This window comes from Juglans microcarpa x Juglans regia, chromosome 6D, assembly GCF_004785595.1.
Source record: "Juglans microcarpa x Juglans regia isolate MS1-56 chromosome 6D, Jm3101_v1.0, whole genome shotgun sequence".
Classification (NCBI taxonomy): domain Eukaryota; kingdom Viridiplantae; phylum Streptophyta; class Magnoliopsida; order Fagales; family Juglandaceae; genus Juglans; species Juglans microcarpa x Juglans regia.
In genome coordinates this window covers 7,425,193-7,444,715 of record NC_054604.1, presented here as the reverse complement: position 1 = coordinate 7,444,715, position 19,523 = coordinate 7,425,193, and the positions used below count along the sequence as shown (strand labels likewise).

Sequence of the window (19,523 nt, the reverse complement as noted above, 5' to 3'; positions counted from 1 at the left end):
GGGTACAAGGCCCATGTCTCGGGTTGAGGCCCAAGTTGAGACTCGTTGTCTCTCGGTGAGTTAAGGCTCAGAATGGGGCTATTAGGCCTCCTTGAGAGTGCGCCCAACCCATCCATACCAGAGGGCCCTTTAAACCCATATATCTCTGCCCTTTCATCCTTCCTTCTTTTAGTATCAACATGAGCATCAGCATGAACTGAAGGACCCGATGCCTCTCTGCCTAGTCCCATCACCATGCTCAATCCCAAGTCAATATTATTCATCAAATAGGAAACTTCCTCTTGTACTCCTGAAAGTCTAGTTCTGACAGCCCAAAGAATGCCCTCAACTTCACCCACCTTTTTACGTTCGTCAAAATGCCCTTCCAGGACCGCTGGGCAAGGACCATTCATCACACCTCCACTAGGTTTGTTTCCCTTCGGCGCCATGGAAGCAGCCAAGATAGAGGCGTAAGAGGTTGGGGACCTTGATTCTGAAACAAAGCCAGAACTCCCATCCCTACGCGTAGCCACCTTTCTGAGATGGTAAGCAAATCCCTCCTAGCCGCACCCCTTATCTCCTGCTGTTATTGGATTCCTCCAAAAGCATGTAACAACTTCTAGTACTTCTGTGATGCTGTAGAGTGAGTACCCCATTACCCACCCTCAGCTTTCTGAAAAATCCTTTGCACCGATGGGAGTTAATGGCTTCCACCACCATCCTAACTATCCATGAGGCAGCCCCCCCGTTAATGAGGAAAAACAGAGCCATGCGACGATTTCTCTCCATGATGCCAAAGTTATTTGCACCCGTCTTCGTGAAAATAAAGGTTTTCGATTCCACCGTGAAACGACAAACTTCTTCCATTAGAGTTTGCAAGAAAATAAAGATAATAACGGGATTAAAAGTAAAAATGAAGGGAAAGGGAATAAGAGGGTCAACTCCGGCGAAGGGAATGAAGAGGGTCAACTCCGGCAAGGAGCACCAAAAAGGAGGTTGTGTGCATGCATGCATGCAGGCACTGGGTTTTTGTACGGAGAGTTTTTTTTTTAAGTGGTATACTGTCACTAATGTATGTTTTAGGATTTGAAAAAGTTGAATTATTATATTATATTTTATGTGAGAATTTGATAAAGTTGTAATGATGAGATGAAATGAGTTTAGGTGAGTTCTGAATCCAAAGAAAGGCCTAAGTTTTTTGTTGACTATATGATTTTTGGATAAAGAGAAAATTCATTTGGAATTGAATTAGAATAAAGAATTAAGAATGAAATTTTAAGAAAAACACAAGAAATTTGGTTGAAGTCATATAAGGTGAAGATGTGTCCTCTTCAAATATAAAGACAAGTATGGTAAAGATAGTAGTCTTTTCAAAACAGTTGATTTTTTTTTTTTTTCACTAAGCTAAATAGATATAGTATTTTATTTTAAAAAAATTTTACTCATCATCTTTACACTATACACTACACATAATTTTTTATCTTTTTTTCTCTTAGCAAGAACATGGTGTATTGATAATAAATAGAATAACTCAATTAATTTAATAAGAATAAAACCAAGGCACGGGTAATTGCCAATAAATATTAAGAGAAATGATTTGTACAATCTCTAAGTAGACAAGACACGGATAATCCCTTTATAAAAATGTGAACTTCACCTTAAGAAAAAATGTAGAAAAACCTATTCTTTTTCAGTAGATCTACCTTATCTATTTAAAACTTATCCCTAACATTATTCAACAGCTAATGCCAAACTCTGCAGCCACTAGAGAAACAAAACCTACGTCCATTTTGGGTTCTGAAACTTTGAAGAGTATAAAGATATTTATGGGAGGCTGGTGCAAGGCAGTTAGTGCACCCGAGCTTCTAGATAATGGTATGAAGCTCTTTAACCTAGTTGCTTTAAACAGATGAAGTGTTGCACTTCAGAAGTTAAACCCACGGGTTTGGAGCTTTCTGCTGTGTCCTTTAGATGGATAGATGGAAAGATAAATGGCCCATTGGTTTCGATTTTTTATAGCCTGTTTTGCCAAAACCATGGGTTCACACAACACAAGGCATCTTCTGCAACAAGTCAACAGATTTTGGGATGTTGGATAAGAACCCACTTGCCATATCCTCAATAAAAAACCTCAAATGCTTTTTCAAAAAGAAAAAAAAAAATCTTAATTAATATAATATAAAAATTACTATAGACACAAAAAAATTATATAAAAATAAATCTACAAACTGACGTGACTTTACATAATCTATTAGATCTACTTTATAATAAAAATAATTTTATAATCTGACGTACTGTATTAAGCAACATCAGTTTGTGAATTTACTTTTTTATAATCTCTTTATAGTTAAAGTATTTCTCAGATAATATATATACACATGTATATCCAATTTGAGATGCCGAAGATACATGAAAGGCATCTAAGTAATTCAGCCTTCTTGCATTCGAAGAGAATTCTTCCTTTTTCCTAGAAAGTATTTACTTAGGAATTTTCAGTCCCACATCTATCATGTTTTGACCGAATTTTCAGTCCCACATCTATCATGTTTTGACCTACTTGAGATTCGGTCCAAAGTGTTTTTTTTTTTAACCCTAAGAATAACCCCATATGTGCTAAGACTGATAAACGGGTATCTCTATTACAAATTCCGTCCATCACTCTTTTTAGTAAAAGAAAAATCTATCAAAGGGCGAGAGTTCCAAGTAGGTCACAGCACATGCCACATAGAGTGGTAGGACTAAGATTTTCTTACATTAACTAATAAAACAAAGACACAAAGGAGGATTCGAATACGGTTCACCCTTGAGATACTGGATCAGTACCACTTCAAACTAGATAGATTCGTACGAGTATTTTCTGTGGAAAGTAATAGGTCTATTCACAAAAGTATTTTAAAATATAACATTTCGTATAAAGTCATGTTAATTTATAATTTTTTTTTCTTTTTAAATATCGGAGAACCTCTCCAAAGTAGGACCCTTTGAACCTACCCTTACAGAGTAAATTCCAGTCCCATGCACCGCACTCTCAGAAGTTTCTCTACACAAAACTAATTATAAATCGCTGACTTTTTATCAGGTAGTGTGGCTCCAAAAAATTGTTTACACCCATTAGGTATTGAACCTTGGACCTTAAAAGGAGTGATATCCCAAGACCAAAGCCTTCACCACTTGGGCCAACCCCTTGGGATTATGTCAGTTTATAAGTTTACTTTTGTAAGATCTTTATATAGACCAAACATTTCTCTTTTTCCATTTGAGTGGGGGTGGGGGTTCAACTTATTCAAGAAGAGAGAATTTTATATCAGAATTACCTTATAATGGGAAACAATGCTGTGCTTGACTGAAGCAAAGTGGGCGTTTTACCAAAAAACAAAACAAACAAACTTTTGAAGGGATTCTTGAAAGGGGAAAAAAAGAGATTATTATGGAATTCGGAGATTAGTTGGATCATTTCTAAATCACAATGTAATTTATTGAGAAAATATTTTCCATTAATGTTCCCAACATACCAGAAATAAGTCACCAAATAAAGCCAATAGCTTATTCTGGTAATAGAATCATTAGTGATATCAAACAATTAAAACTTGTATGAACCTTGAATTGAATAAAAAAGAAAAGAAAAGAAATTCAACAGCAACAAAAAAAACTCAGGTGACATTTTAGCATTTATTATCACAATGAAGAAGAATGACAGAATGCACCCTCAGATGGAGAAGCCAAAGCTGCTGCTTCCAATTCCCGCTTTGTCAATGGCCTGGTTATGGGAGAAAATTGTATATTTGGAAAAGTCTCAATGTCTTCTGACTCTCTTGATCTTATGGAAAAGTGGGTATTAGTTGCCTCTTCAGTTTTGTCAATGAATGTTGATCTTGGCATATAGTCCTTCATGCGGCATATAAATTCCAAATGGCTCCTTGCCTGAACAGAAAAAGAAAAGGAATAACACGTGATCACACGATCAGATAATATATACACAAGTGTATGGGGAATACACGAAGAAAAGTAAAGCTACATTAAAGATCTAACTAAGTTGACTCATTGGTCTTTATGTTGATGGTTATAGGCCTCTTGAATCTTCTATTTACCTTATCTTTTTTATTTTCTTTGATTTTTTTATTTTTATTTGTATAATGCAGATTTACTTCTGTTTTCTTTATTATTGATAGGAATTCTCTTGGTAAGACCCTATAAAATGGATTAAAACCTAATATTCATACTACAACCACAATGATTCATATAACCTTCAAAATAAGTCCAATTCAACCAGTTAACTGATCAGATTTCTCCCTAGAAGTGCTTTATGGAAAATTCTCAACTTTCTAACTCCCAAACCTCCGCAAGATAAAGAGGTGCAGATCTTATCCCACTTAATCAAATAGAATTTTTTCTCATCCTCTAAACCTCACAAGAAATCTCGAAAAATCTTTTTCATTCTATTGGCCACCCCTGCCGGCAAAGGAAATAAAGATAAAAAGTATGTTAAAGGTTAGATAAAGTGCTATTGATTAAGCAGATTCTACCACCTTTAGACAAATAAATCATTTTCCAGTTAGCCAATCTACAGTCGGGGATGCTTGGGAGATGATATGAGAAATCTGTGAATAATAGTGAAATAGTTTGAGTAATAATGTTTTATAGGATTTTGAAAAATAAAAAAGAAAAAATAAATAATATATCATAAAGATCAAATATTGTTAGAATTTAATTTTTTTTAATATTATTTTTCTTTTGAAATTTGAAAAAGTTGAATTATTTTTGTGTTTTGTTTGTAAGTTTGGGAAAGTTGTAATAATTAGATAATGATTAAATGAAAATTTGAAATTGAAAAATATTTGTGTTTCAATGACGTTTGGAAATGAAATGAGATGTATCCCATCTTCCAAACAACCCCTCAATCTTTTCAATAATCCCATCCCACATTGCCTTGGATTTATGAGAAGCCTCCAAGGGAAGACCAAGATATTCATAGGCAAGGATGACACCTTCAAACCCAAAATGGCATCCAATTCTCCTAAATTATTAACAAAGCCAACATGGACCATTTTAGATTTCGATAAATTCACCTTAAGGTCGGAGATAGCATCAAAACAAAGCAAAAGAGCCATCAAAGAATGAATCTAATCGGGATCCAGCTCACAAAGAATCAACGTATCATCAGCAAAGAGGAGATGAGAGACATTTATGCTACCATTTGATGAACCTCCCACCAAAAAACCTGGGATAAAGCCCCTATCCACTGCCGCCTTCAACATTCTAGCCAGCACATCCATTACTAAAACGAACAGGAAATGAGACAAAGGATCCCCTTGTCTCAAGCCCCGAGAACTATTAAAGAATCCTTCAGAAGTGCCATTGACTAGACCGAGAATCTGACAGTTATGCAATTTTTCATCCACTTACACCATCTCTCCCCAAAACCATATCTTTTTTTATATGTAAATTTACACCCATCTCCCTGGTCATACCCAAATAACTAAATTAATTAAGTGTGAACGATAAAATAAGAAAAAGAAAATATGGGTACCCTTTATTAACGGAAACAATGATTAAATTTCCCCAAAACCATACCTACCTAAAATATACACAAAAAATCACAATTAACATGATCAAAAGCATTCTCCATATCCAGTCTACAAAGAATACCTGGGGCATTGACTCTGAATCTACATTCCAAGCATTCATTAGCAATGAGGATTGAATAAAAAATTTGTCTTCTCTTAACAAAAGCATTTTGTGACTATCTTGACTTCAAGATAATCTTACCCATAACTTCACGCAACCGATTAGCTTCAACCTTTGAAATGATCTTGTATACCCCACTCACCAGACTGATAGTACATAAATCTTTAACCTCCACTGACCTTGCCCTTTTTGAAATAAGGGCAATGAATAGCGTCAAGACTTTTCTCAAATTTCGTTAACAAGTGAAATTCAAGAAAAACCTTCATGACGTCCTCCATGATAATATCCCAACAAGCCTAAGAGACAGCCATTGTGAAGCCATCTGGGTTAGGTGCTTTGTCTTTGTCCATCCCTCTTGACTGATCAAACGAATAAAAAACCAGCCTATCAACCTTAGGCCTCCAAAGGTATTGCTCCATGAGAAGCTTAACATAAAATGAACAACGTGATCCTTAAATTCAGCGCTGTGTAAAAGTACCCTACCTTCCGAATGAAGGACCTCAATGGCATTATTTCTTTGATGGGAATTAGCTACTCTATGGAAAAACTTTATACACTTGTCCCATTCCTTCAACCAAAGAGCCCGAGATTTTTGTCTCCATGAAATCTCCTCCATAAGGGTAATTTTTTCCAGCTCAGACTCAACAACAATTTTCCTTGCCTTGTCTTCAACCGAGAGGGCCCCATCAACCTCTTTTTCATCAAAACAATGCAGCTCCTCGAAAAGAATATTCCTCTAATCAATAATATTCCCAAAGACTTCCATATTCTATTTTTTCAAATCATTTTTCGGGGCTTTAAGTTTCCTAGCTAAAACGAAACTAGGAGTACCCAAAAACTAATATGAGGACCACCATGATCTAACCTTTTTCGTAAACCCATCTACTTTCAACCACATGTTCTCAAATTTAAAAAAGTATCTCCGCCCCTCATGAAGATCCCCCCACAATCCAATAAAATGGGAAAATCATTAAAGCATAGACTAGGAAGGCGTTTTTGGCATAGGTTAGGAAAATGAACCTCCGAAGGAGAGACAATAAATCTATCCAACCTAGACCAAGTCCTCCCATTTGACCAAGTGAAGTCTCCCTCTGCCGACGATAAATCAACCAAATCCAAATCAAAGATTAGGGCTGAGAAGTTAGCCATGGCTGAACCAATACTAGAGTCCCCTGACCTTTCACTCGGAAACCGAGTGACGTTGAAACAATGAAATCCCCTCCAATACACCATAGGCCATCCCACCAACTGCACAAACCAGCAATCTCATCCCACCAACTGCATATCATTGCTTCAAAATGATATGCACAAGTTAGATTATTTTTCACTTTGCTTGATTTTCTTCATTTTCCTTTTCGAACTTATAATTAAATACTTTATATCAAACAATCCTATCCAATTGAAGAGAGAAACCTATTTTTCTGAAATGTATATAACGCTAATGGGATGCCTAGTAATAAACCAAAATGCGAATCTCATGACCCGAGAATATTATCAGATTCCTAATCATTCCCAAATGTGGGTTTAGTCACTTTCCATAAAATCTAAGGCTTGTTTGGTTTCTTAAAAGTTTTCAAAAGTTTTTTAAAATCAAAATAAACATCTTTAAATCTCAAAAACATTTTCTATTTCAACTTTTCATTCAATCATTACCGAACACAACAATCAACACAACTTTTTTTTACAAGTAAACTAAACAAAAATAAACACCTAAACACGTACTAGAAACTGAAAATGACTACAGCAAATCAAGAAGATTATCTCCATTCAATACGAGAGCCTTTAGCCCAAAAACTCAAGGTACTAGAGAAAAATTTCCTAAGTTCTCCCATCGAGCGTTCTCTATCTTCAAAGCACAGCCCATTCCTCTCTAACCATAAGCACCACATCAAGCACAAAGGAATCATCTTCCATATGGCAGCAATACGTTGTCTCCCCTCAAAACGTTTCCAACATGCAAAAAGATCCACACTTGCTTAGGCATCACCCAAGCAATACCCGTCTTACCAAAAATCTCATTCCACAAAGTCTTAGCCACCTCACAATGAAGAAAAAGATTGTTTAACAGATTCACCATCTTTCTTGCACATGAAGCACCAATCTATGATACAAAGTCCACGCTTTCTTAAGTTATCTGTGGTCAAGATTTTTCCAAGAGACACCAACCAACAGAAAAATGCCACCTTACTAGGCACCTTAACTCTCCAAATGCATTTCCAGGAGTAATCATAGTCACAAAGGCAGGTTAGCGCCTTATAAAAGGAACTAACCGAAAATCTGGAATTTCCTGCGTGAACCCACAGCAGCCTATCCTCCATTCTCTGGACAATCTTCATATCATATAATCTTCCAAAAAAACAGAGACTACATTCACTTCCCAATCATGGACATCTCTAACAAAATCAACATTCCATTGAAGACTATTATTCAAAAAAGAAAAGGAATCAGCCACTGCAGCATCTTGATCCCTAGCAAACCTAAAAAGGGAAGGGTAAACATTCTTGAGAGCTGAATCCCCACGCTAAATATCATGCCAAAAATGAATTATTGTTCCATCCCCCACCTTGAATTTAAAATGATTGAAGAAATCCCCCCAACCCATCTGAATGGACTTCCGCAAACCCAACCCATACGCTCCTCTTACTTCATTGGAACACCAACTCCCCCACATCCTCCCATATTTAACATCAATAATATTTTTCCATAAAGCATCCCTCTAAATATGATATCTCGAAAGCCATTTCCCAATAATAGCTTTGTTGAAAAGCCTCATGTTTTGCATCCCCAAACCTCCACGAGAAACCGGTTGATAAGCCTTATTCCAACTAACCAAGTGAAACTTTCTTTCCTCCCCATTACCTCCCCAAAGAAATTCCGAAAAATCCTCTCAATTATATTTGCCACCCCTACTGGCAAAGGGAAAAGAGAATGGAAATATGTAGGAAGATTAGACAACGTACTCTTTATCAAAGTAATTCTTCCCCCTTTGGACAAATATAACTTTTTCCAACCAGCTAACCTCCTCTCCATCTTCTCAATCACCCCATCCAAAATCATAACAGATTTGTGAGGAGCACCCAAGGGAAGACCAAGATACCTCATTGGCAACAAATATACCTTACAACCCAAAATATTAGCCAAATCTGAAATATTCGAAACAAAGCCCATTGGAACAATTTCAGACTTAGATAAGTTGATTCTAAGACCCGAAACAGCTTCAAAACATAACAAAAGGGCTCTCAAAGCACGAAGATGTTCTTGATTTGTCTCACTAAAAATTTAAATTGTCATTGGCAAAAAGGAGGTGAGACTTTTAAGCTACTATGAGACTCATCTCCCACCACAAAACCCAACAAGAAACTCCCTTCCACCACCACTTCAATCATTCTACTCATAGCCTCCATAACTAGAAGAAAAAAGAACAGGAGAAAGAGGATCTCCTTGTCTTGAGCCACGAGAACTATGGAAGAAACTAACCGGGGTGCCATTCACCAAAATGGAGAATCTAGTCGTTGAAATACAATGCTTGATCCACAAACACCACTTCTCTCCAAAGCCATATCTCCCAAGTAAGTACAAGAGAAACTCCCAACAAATAAGACCATATGCCTTTTCCATATCCAATTTAACTAAAATACCATATTCACAAACAACTTTTCAACCTACCTATCCACCTTCACAAACTCCAATACAAAACTAATTTTAAAAAAATATTTCAAAATATTCTCCCCATTCCCAGAATCCAATAAACAATACATCTCAAAAAATTCTCAAAATTTTCATAACCAAACATTCCCTAAATTCTCAGGCATCACCTTCCTAGGAACGTGGATGAAGGAGGGGAATGTAGGATTCCCCAAACCAATCGCAACTTAGCTTAATTTCCCCATCACTGGCCACGTTTACTTGGATTTCTGTTTTTGACAATGAGTGCTACCATAGGTTATGTTTAGAGTCAGTATACATGGAAGATACTAACACAAGGATAAATGTATCAAAAGAATTTAGGACAAAATATATAATTGGGGAAGTCATTAGCATTACCAGTCGATATTCAGGAGCTCTGGCAGGAAGTTTCAAGTAAGCCATGGTCTTGACTTCATAGTCCCATAAAAAAGATGTGTGGTGGATCCATCGGGTTTTGGTAATTGATTGAGCATTTCCACCAAACTTGCGGTTACCAAATACATAATCTGAAACCAGATAAGATAAAGTTACAAATTTACAGCTTCCTTATTCCTCCATAAGGATTCCTTAAGTCATATATAAAACCTAAAGGAAGAATACGAGGTAAGTGTCATACAACAATTTCATCAACAATAACCATAAAGGAAAAATATACTCAAACTTCAATCAAAATATAAAAATTGTAAGCAGACAAAAATTCGGAAAAATATCAGGGATGCCACATAGTTATAAATTGGTATCCATACTGTAGCAACTGTAGTTGCTACATTCAAACGATAGTATTTTTAAAAATCAATCATATATGTGCATAGAAACTGCCTATTCTTTGATTTAAATTAAGCATAGAATTGTGAATGCTGGACTCCTGATACTTATCAACTGTGGCAATGCATCTAATCCTTAAATCTTTGGACCTTGGGAACCCGATGAATTGTCATACCTTCAGATATCCTACATTCTAGTGGGGAGAAAAGGTGGTGAATCTCAGTGACATATAAAGGTAGAATTAGCGCTGAAACCATGGCTTTTATAGAGTAAAACATTGCACACGAATTTATCCAATTGTTCATAATTCAAATCCACATAACCAGGTACCACACGGTGGGTTGGTAAATAAGCACTTTTTTCCCCGCTGCTCAAATTCTGAGATCCACTGTGTGGCAGTACCCAGTGCTTTGGTAAATATAGCACATTTCCACTAGCTACTGTAAATAGACATGAACCCAGGAATCCTGGCACTATTGGGTAGACATAAAGCCATAAATTAAGCCTGGAAATCTGGCACTATTATGTAAACATTTCTCTATATAATAAGATACAATCCCTATGGAAAGGGCATTTAGACCAATTTTGACATGGTATCAGAGCCCCTCTGATTTCAGTCACATTGGTCTTAATCACAGAGTGCGATTTTTCATCACTATTCTTAGGAGAATTATTTTTTGATTCAGCAAGTTCTTTCTTGCTCTTAGTGGGTTTCGGGGCTTTCTGTGGGGTCAAACTTTGTGGGTTTGAGTTTTCTGATGGGAATTGAACTCAGGGGCAGGGTGTGTTCATTTCTGGGCTGAGTGTTCTCTCGCACATCTGTGGGTTCCGAGTTGTGGGCTCATCATCGTGGTGGCTGTCGGCAGTTGCGAGTGGAGTTTCTGTGCCAGTTGGCACTTTCTGTGGTGATTGACAGTGTAGGTGAGTGAACTTGGTATTCCACAACTTACTCCTACTCCTCTACATGTGGATAACACCAGTGCTATTCAGATTGCTGACAATCCTGTGTTTTATGAGCGCACCAAACATATTGAAGTAGATTGTCATTCCATCCGTGAAGCACTTGATCAACATGTGATTACACTTCCTCACATTTCCACTGAACACCAAACTGCTGATGTCTTTACCAAGGCTATGTCTCGCCACCGTCATCAATTCATAATTGACAAACTGATGCTTCTTAATCGACCAACATCAATTTGAGGGGGGATGTCAACGATATTATCATGGCTCTGTAAATATAGCACATTTCCACTAGCTGTTGCAAATAGACATGAACCCATGAATAAATAGACATTAACCCAGGAATCCTAGCACTATCGAGTAGACATAAAGCCAAAAATTAAGCCTGGAAATCTGGCACTATTATGTAAACATTTCTCTATATAATAAGATACAATCCCTATGGAAAGGGCATTCAGACCAATTTTGACACCAACAGCCCCCTCAAACCACTTTCTCGCACCAGGGAAGAAATGGAAAAGAAAAGTAAACCACTCATATAACTTTGACAAGAGTCTCGTTCAAGGCAAGTCTGGGGTTTGTCTTAAAAGTTGAAATCTATCTCATAAAAGTTTGGCATCACAAGCATCCCACCCACATGCACCTTAAAACATAGATATAGTAGGTTATTCTTATTACTAGCCCCTTTCAGAATGGGATTGAGGTATTCATATATTCCTTATGGACTATTTAGGGAATACTCAATAACTAGGATAAAGTCTTATGTAATGTTTAACTTGAAAAGAGCACTACATTTGGCTACTACTGTATTTTGCCCGCAACAGGGATTTAAGCTAGACCCTCTATGAATAACCAGTAGTTTGTTAAAACAGCAGTAAAGAGCAAGTACACCCATATCGACAGAATGACGCATAAATCAAACTCATTTCAAGTAGCTTAACTCACTAAGATCGTCAAAACAAAAGAAGAATCAAATTGAAGATTGAGTTGCAATATAATATATCAAAATTTATCTACCCATGTCATAATAGGACTTTTAAGCGAAGGGCTCAATGCAGTTACCATTTTCACGAAGGTTGAAATCCCTAATTCCTTGGAAAACTTTGTTGTATAACTGCCCGCTCCAAGACATAATAGGTTGAGGATATGGTTGCAAGCCAGGAACAGCGTCTTTGTTGCATATGAAAGTAACAAATACCGTGCCAGGATCGACAAGGACGGTACCTCCCCCAGTAAACCTTCTTATGACTGGAATCTGATCACATAACACAGATTCAATTTCGAGAAGTTCTGCAGGCTTCCTAAGAAATATATTCATGGAATCCTTATGAGTTATTCATATCCGACAAATAAAAATATAGAACCACAAACCAAGAGAAAGAAAATGAAAGCAGAACCAATGACTACTAAAATCAATCAGATGCTTCAGACACTTCAAAGATTTCTGTGCACCCTGGTGAAGTAATTGCAATCATGTCTAAGCATCTGTGTCTCTTTCTGGTTAGCTGTTATAAAACTCAAATTACAGAAACTCACTAAGCCTTAATCCTGACTAAATCAGGGTCAGCTCAGCTCCATGAATTCTTTTTAACCAATCGGATATTCTGTCGCATCCAAGATCAGATATTCCATAACCTCCTCCTTCACCATACCCTTATTCAGTACTTGCACCCACATCATTGGAGTCAATAGGTCAACTTGCAAAAGTAGGATGTGAACCCAATTCCAGAACTCTCCTAGCACAATGAACAAAAACAGCTACCACAAGGGTTTGGGCATCCCGTTGAACTTCAACTAGTCCATTTGTGTTTCTTAATCAACTTCAGTCCACCAAATTTCTCAACCTTTTATTTCGATTAATGGCCTATTAGATATCATACGTTGTGAATTTCCGCCTTTAAGCTACCATCTTATTCAACTACTGAACTTTTTTTGACAAATTAATATGCAGAAATACGCATAGTAGCCAACAAAAAGAGAAGTGGGATCCAATTTTACACCAAGTAGGGAAGGTATTTTTTTACCCTGATATGCCCATGACAATAGTAGGTTGATTGGTTCCGTCATTAATAATGCACCAATTGTCTGAGGACGTTCGAAGCAGTCGCTCCTCCAAATGCAATTGCTTCAAAATAGGTAAACCTTTGAACCTGACAAGATTAATCAAAGGAAGTCCAAGTTTACCGGCTTGAGGCACAGCCATTGCAGAATCCAATCAGACCCTAAAAGTTATTGCAAAACAAAAAAATTCAACTCGAGTCCGTAAAATTAAAACCAATATGTAAGAATTCAAGTTGAGAACTTCACCTTTTGGAGCAAGTAAAAAAGTGGTTCAGGTATGGAAAGTCGAGACAAAAACGCCTTGGAGACTCTTGAAACCGAAACTCAAGTGTAACATACGGGTCCTAAGTTAGGGCTTATAATTATTATTTTTATTATTCTTCCACCCTCTTCAAGCCCATATACCTCTCAGTGTTCACTCTAGTTGGAATAGTTTCCTAATTTGTACCTAATTCACGCTCCAAAACCCTCCCATAAATCCTCTCTTTTTCCCTCATAATGTTCCCTTCATCAAACCAGCAGCACCCTTGCGGCCAAACCCATTCTCACAGCAAGCCCCCACGTTGAATACAAAGCCCCGTAGTCTTCCTCACAGCAAACCAACTCTCTCCTCGCCGGAAAACAGCACAGACAGCACCGACGAGGAAGTCGGAACACCACCCAGGCTGCACAGAACCCGAAGAACAGGCACTCCCTGTCACCCCGCGCTATTTCCGGTGAGCCCCTGTCAGAATCACCTCCTCTTCTTGTTGATTTCTCGGTTTAACAGTTCTCTCTCTCTAAACTCTCTCTCTCTCTCTCTCTCACTCTACGTCTCACCACCTGTTCAGAGAAGCCTTCAGTTGCGCCACCGTGACTCCCAGCCACCTAGAGCCGCCGTCTCATCTCCCTTCTCTCTCGGTGAGTTGAATCCCCTGTCACACAATGTTACTCTCCCGTAAGCCTATGTGCTTCTTTCTCTTTTAGTGCTGCAGAGAAACCTCTTTATATTAAGCACACCGCACGCCGGCTCAGGTGGACTAATTATATTAATAAAAAAAAAAAACTCGTAAATAAACTGCGTTCTTCTCTCTCAGAAAACAGATTCCTGAAACAGAAGTGTTCTTCCTTATAGTTCTTGTTCTTGGCTTATTGAGTTCGAAGTTCGAACCCTCTCTCCGATCTCTGTAATGCTGGATTTTTGCACTACCCCGACAGAGTTTTTTTGGCTGACAAATAATATTGAATATGGGCGTTAGAAACAGAGTTTTTTTTCGTGTGGGGAAGATACACAGATGAATGTGCAAAGATCGAATCTTCAAGCCTGATAGAACCAATTCCAAAGCTAAAAATTTGTCTGGCGTGGAAAGAAGCCACTGTCGTATAAGTAGTCTCTATCCCTCTTTCGATGAAAATTATAAAAGCCAGATTTTTAATTCCATGAATAGTCTAACTCTCTAAGAATCAACAAATCCAAAAAACCCAACTCGAAAAAACCAAGCAAAATCAATCAACCAGAATTCCTTCACTCCGAACACTCAAATTCTCGAAACACTGACTGGCTCAGAAAAAATCTGGTTCTCAAAGCAAAACCCGTTACTATAAAATAAAAATCCTTGTGCCAACATCACCCAGACCAGCAAACTAAAAACTTGATAAAGAAATCATTCTCATCTCGCTATTCTTCATCACGATCTCATCAATGGGCAAAAAAATTGCAGACAAAAGAAATACCCTAACTGTTCACAAATGTTAAAGGGAAAAGGAGAAAAGGGATGGGAGAACTGGGAAAAACAAGTGAACCTTAATGCCTGAGCTTTGTTGCGTGACCTGAGCAACGTAATTGTTTCGTTGTGGGTGAGCCTCTGGAGGAAGGAGATGGGAGACAGTGGATAGTTCTTCAGCCGTGGAAGAGCAGGCAAGTCAGAAAGGAAGTATTTAAATGAGGAAAAAATCTGATTGCAAGCAAGTGCACCAATTCGTGAATCAATATTGAAATATAATACATATATTTAACTAAACGATATGAATTAAAGTAAAAAATAATTTTTATGGTATAGAAAATTTTCTTTTTCTCTCAAAATTTTTTTTATTTTTTAAATTAAAAAAATTATCGATACGCGATATAGTGTACGAACTCGTTTGTATCTAATATAAAGTTTATAACAGCGCTTGTAGATTTTTTTTTCTTTTATTTATTTTGTTTTTAGCCTTTTCGAAAGAAAAATTTTAGACATAATTCTTATATTTTGTACTTCTATTTAAAAATATGTTATTTTATTTTTTTACTTATATAATAATAATGATTCCAAACATATTTATAAATAAAATAGAATAAAAAAATAAAATAACATATTTTTAAATAATTGTACAAAATATGAAACTTATGAGTAACATGTCTATTTTCGAAATGCATATACCCATTTATTTACGTTATTTTCGCCGAGATGTCCTTTTAATTAGGCTGAGGTATGGTTTAGATAGTGAGTTGATATAAAAGTTTAAAATTAAATAAATATTATTTTTTAATATTATTATTGTTTTGAAATTTGAAAAAGTCAAATTGTTTATTATATTTTGTGTAGAAATTTAAAAAAATTATAATGATAAGATGGGATGAGTCGAAATCGTTTCTCAATCCAACAGGGTCTGGTTGCACTGGGCTAATAATATTCTATCATATTATGGTAGACCATCATTAGATCTGTGGCTTGCACGTCTACCTATAAATTCACATTAGTACCATGTAACTGAATTGTCATCTGATTAATTGTTATGAGCTTATCTCATACTTGATCTTATAAAATATTACGTGTCTTATGCAACGTAAAATGCATAATACATACATATCTATAAGATGCGGAATGAAACATGATAAATGACGTGCTTGCAAATATCATGACATGCGTGATACGTAAACACCGGCTTCCAAATAACTGGCTTCAATAATAATATATATAACTAGGAAATGTATGTTAATCCTAATTTATAATCAAGTTACTTACCTTGTAATTTTGTTTCCTAAAATTTCTAACACAAAATCGATCATGATGTTGAACTAAGAGGTTTATGGTTTTTTCCAAATAACATACAGAATAGAGATATTTATAGAGAGATTTGGAAAATGATGACGACCAGTTTGAGTTGGACTCAGTTAATACATGTAGTGAAACGAATTTGTTTAACACTCAATCGTAATCATCTAAGAAAAGAGTTTGAATTAAAAAAAATATGATCTAGTAGTTCATTCAATGTAGGATTGACAATGACTAAAACTATATAGGAAACTTCAATCAGTGATTTTAAATTCAAATAAACTTTTAATGGCTTATATTTAAATTCTAAAATGAGTCTAACTCATTCAATAAATAATAAATGAGATTTAACTTAATTATTAAGCCTAATTAAAACTTTTAATCAACGTCAATAATTTATCACTCATAGACTTTATTCAATATGGCCCATTAATTATAATTTAGGCCTAATAAGAAATTTCAATATTCTAATCTTAAAATTATTAGGCTGGATTGTTACAATAATATTCGATGTTTTCGAACATAAAATTAAAGAGAATTGAAATTGAGTCGAAAGCTATGAGAGTTATAACATTATTTTCACCTTAAGAATTGCAGACTAGTGGTGTTTGTTGATTCCTCTATGAATTGCTTCATTAGATACAGAATTCAGTATTTTCCACTTTTAAGTTATGAACCCAGAACTATCCATTTTTGTGGAACTATTGAACTGAAGACTGGCCTGAGTCTTTGAAGAGTAATTGTGTAGAGACTTCCTCATATCAGTTGGAAAGCTATCTTTAGTAGATTAATGCCTGCCCTTTTAGCAATGTTATGTTACTGAATTTTCTATTGTTTTTTGTTGTTGTTCTCATGACAGGGAAAAGAACATATATATATATATATATATATATATATATATATATATATATAAAATGTTCCCCATTTGAACCACTTGGCAGGAAAGTTGAATGGAAGTAATCCAAGCCATGGAAAGTTGAAGGCAACGACATAAAATGAATCAGGTGACGGTCATCCTTCCACCATGTCCATATATTTTATCCCTATATAAGAAAGCAAGTGTAGGCAACATTTGGAAGATGTGTGCTGCAAATCTGGCATATTATTCAGACTTTAAATTGAGTAATCACAAACTTGTAGTAATGATACATAAATCTAAAGCTCAAAAAACTTGATTATTGAGAAGATACACAAGATATGTACTAAGAAACAGTTCTGTTTTGAGAATGGTTTTCCCTTACTGACCTGCCAAAATAATTTTTCAAACCAAATTCTCAAACACAGTTTTTATTCAAGATGTAGCAAATAGAGTGTGTGTGAGAGCTGTGAAGGGGAAACACCTCTCTGCCAGCGGTGGGCTGTGAGATAGGGTAGATATGTTGTTCCACCACTACCCCGCCATGTGATCTGTGAGGGAGGAGTATCTCTCCTTACATTGAGCCCGCCGCATGGAGGGAGAGATATTCGTCGAGGGGGTCTGCGGAGGTCTCTCCAACCACAACCGCCGCATGTTGTGGTTGGAGATCCCTTCACCATTTGTTTTCACAAAAAACATTTCACAAACTCTGGAGGGAAACATTGCACAAAAGACCTTTTTTTTTCCTCAAAACACTCCTCCACTATGCAATACCCCAAAATGCCTTAAAAAAACCATTTTGAAAACACTCCTGTAAATGAAAACACTCCAAAGCACTCTTTTTTTTTTTTTTTTTTTTTTGGTGTGTGCTTGCACTTACCAAAGGATGCATATGCAGGGTTCTACTCGCTCTTCTATTTTATTTTATTTTTATTGGTGACTGCTTGGATGTCAGCAGAAGCTGTACTCCAGCAGCTTAACAAATTCATTGAAATCGATCCGTCCATCTGCATTTTCATCAAACACACTGATCATCCTTTGGCATTGATCTGCTTCCAAATGGTCCAAGATTCCCAGAGTGGAGAGGACTTTTTCCAGCTCCCCTGCATCAATGAACCCATCATTGTTTTCATCGAACATATCAAAAGCTTCTTTCACTTCCTCTGGGCTTGGCTCCTCCTCAAACAGTGCTGCATAATTCTCATGATCCTCTACGTCACATGAGGTTCCCAGTTTCTCCATCATCATTTTCACTTCTCCAATGGACAATTTATTATCATCATCAACATTTTCCCAAGACAATAGTTTTGGGGTCGATGATTCTTTATCATTTCCATTGCTGGAAAGTTTCTGAGTTGGAGCTTCTGCACATGTTGTTGTACATTCAACACAAACTTTCCATACACGATGAAGAAAGTATGTGAAGAATTGGATTATACCCAGAAAACTTGAGTAAAAGTCTTCAAATATTAGGATCCAATCCAGTAGTACTCTCCGACATAAAAGAATGGCAACAAGCGAAATGGGGCTGGCTGCTTTATCTTCCACAGTATTCCCCATGTTAAGTGGACAAGCAAGTGCAGAAGGTGGCTTAAAATGAGGAACGCTATGCATACATATAAATATATATATTGAGGCTTCCAAGTCCTTTCGGAAAAGGTACGGAAACTTACTGCCTCGAGTTTCCACACTGTGGTGTGGAAATTTAGCTGCTCCTCGAGTTTTCTTTAATATTTTTTTAATGTTTCTTGTGGCGTCACGATTCATGAGTGGAGATGGCAACTTCCAAGTAATTTGTTTTCCTGGAAAATGATGTTCACATTCCAGCAAGACTTGGAAAGTCGTCGGGCGTTTCCGTGACGACAGAAAACGTAAACTGTAGAGAAATTTCAGTGTGGAACCAAGGGTTTAGGTGCCGAATGCGTGTGTGCTGTACCTGCCATTTGACGTGACACATTTTGTGTAACAATAATGCTAGAACTCCCGCTGGGAGCTTCTGCTTGGCTATATCATGTGTTTTATTACGTGTTTTTTTATATAATTTTTTTAATAATTTTAAATATTTGAAAAAAATAAAAAATAAAAATAATATTATTAAAAAATAATTTTTTAATCACGAAGTAAAATAAAAAATCATAAAAAATATTTTTTATTTTACTTCGTGATAATAAATCATAAAAAAATATTTTTTATTTTATTTCGTGATTAAGGAAGTATTTTTTAATGATTTTTTTACTTTTTAATTAAAGAAGTGTTTTTAATGATGTTCTAAATTTATTTTATTTTTTAAAAATATTTAAAAAGTTAAAAAAACTTATATAAAAAATAACTTAAAAAAAATACATAAAAACACATACTAGAACTTAGCAGAAACGTCCAACGGGAGTCTCCAACGGGAGCTCTAACATTGTTCTTTATGTAATAAAGGGATGAAATAGTTCTTTCTGATTTATAAAGATTCTCATTTTGAAGAATAGATTCAACAAATTGTTGTAATACCATAATAAATCATG

The 19,523-nt window shown here is 36.1% G+C and overlaps 2 protein-coding genes across 2 annotated transcripts; both read right to left on the bottom strand.

Annotated features, from left to right (window-relative positions):
• Positions 1-3,431: 3,431 nt before the first annotated feature.
• LOC121234551 lies at positions 3,432-13,972 on the bottom strand. The gene is made up of 5 exons (XM_041130516.1): positions 13,387-13,972; positions 13,104-13,301; positions 12,142-12,380; positions 9,709-9,857; positions 3,432-3,900 (listed from the first exon to the last, which is right to left on the bottom strand). The coding sequence occupies exons 2-5, from the start codon at positions 13,280-13,282 to the stop codon at positions 3,655-3,657; spliced, it is 813 nt and encodes a 270-aa protein (XP_040986450.1). The 5' UTR covers positions 13,283-13,301; positions 13,387-13,972; the 3' UTR covers positions 3,432-3,654.
• A 3,921-nt stretch (positions 13,973-17,893) lies between these two features.
• On the bottom strand, positions 17,894-18,842 carry LOC121234550 (probable calcium-binding protein CML47). The gene has a single exon (XM_041130515.1). It carries the CDS (start codon positions 18,775-18,777, stop codon positions 17,962-17,964), a length of 816 nt encoding a protein of 271 aa, XP_040986449.1. The 5' UTR covers positions 18,778-18,842; the 3' UTR covers positions 17,894-17,961.
• Between the last annotated feature and the right edge of the window lie 681 nt (positions 18,843-19,523).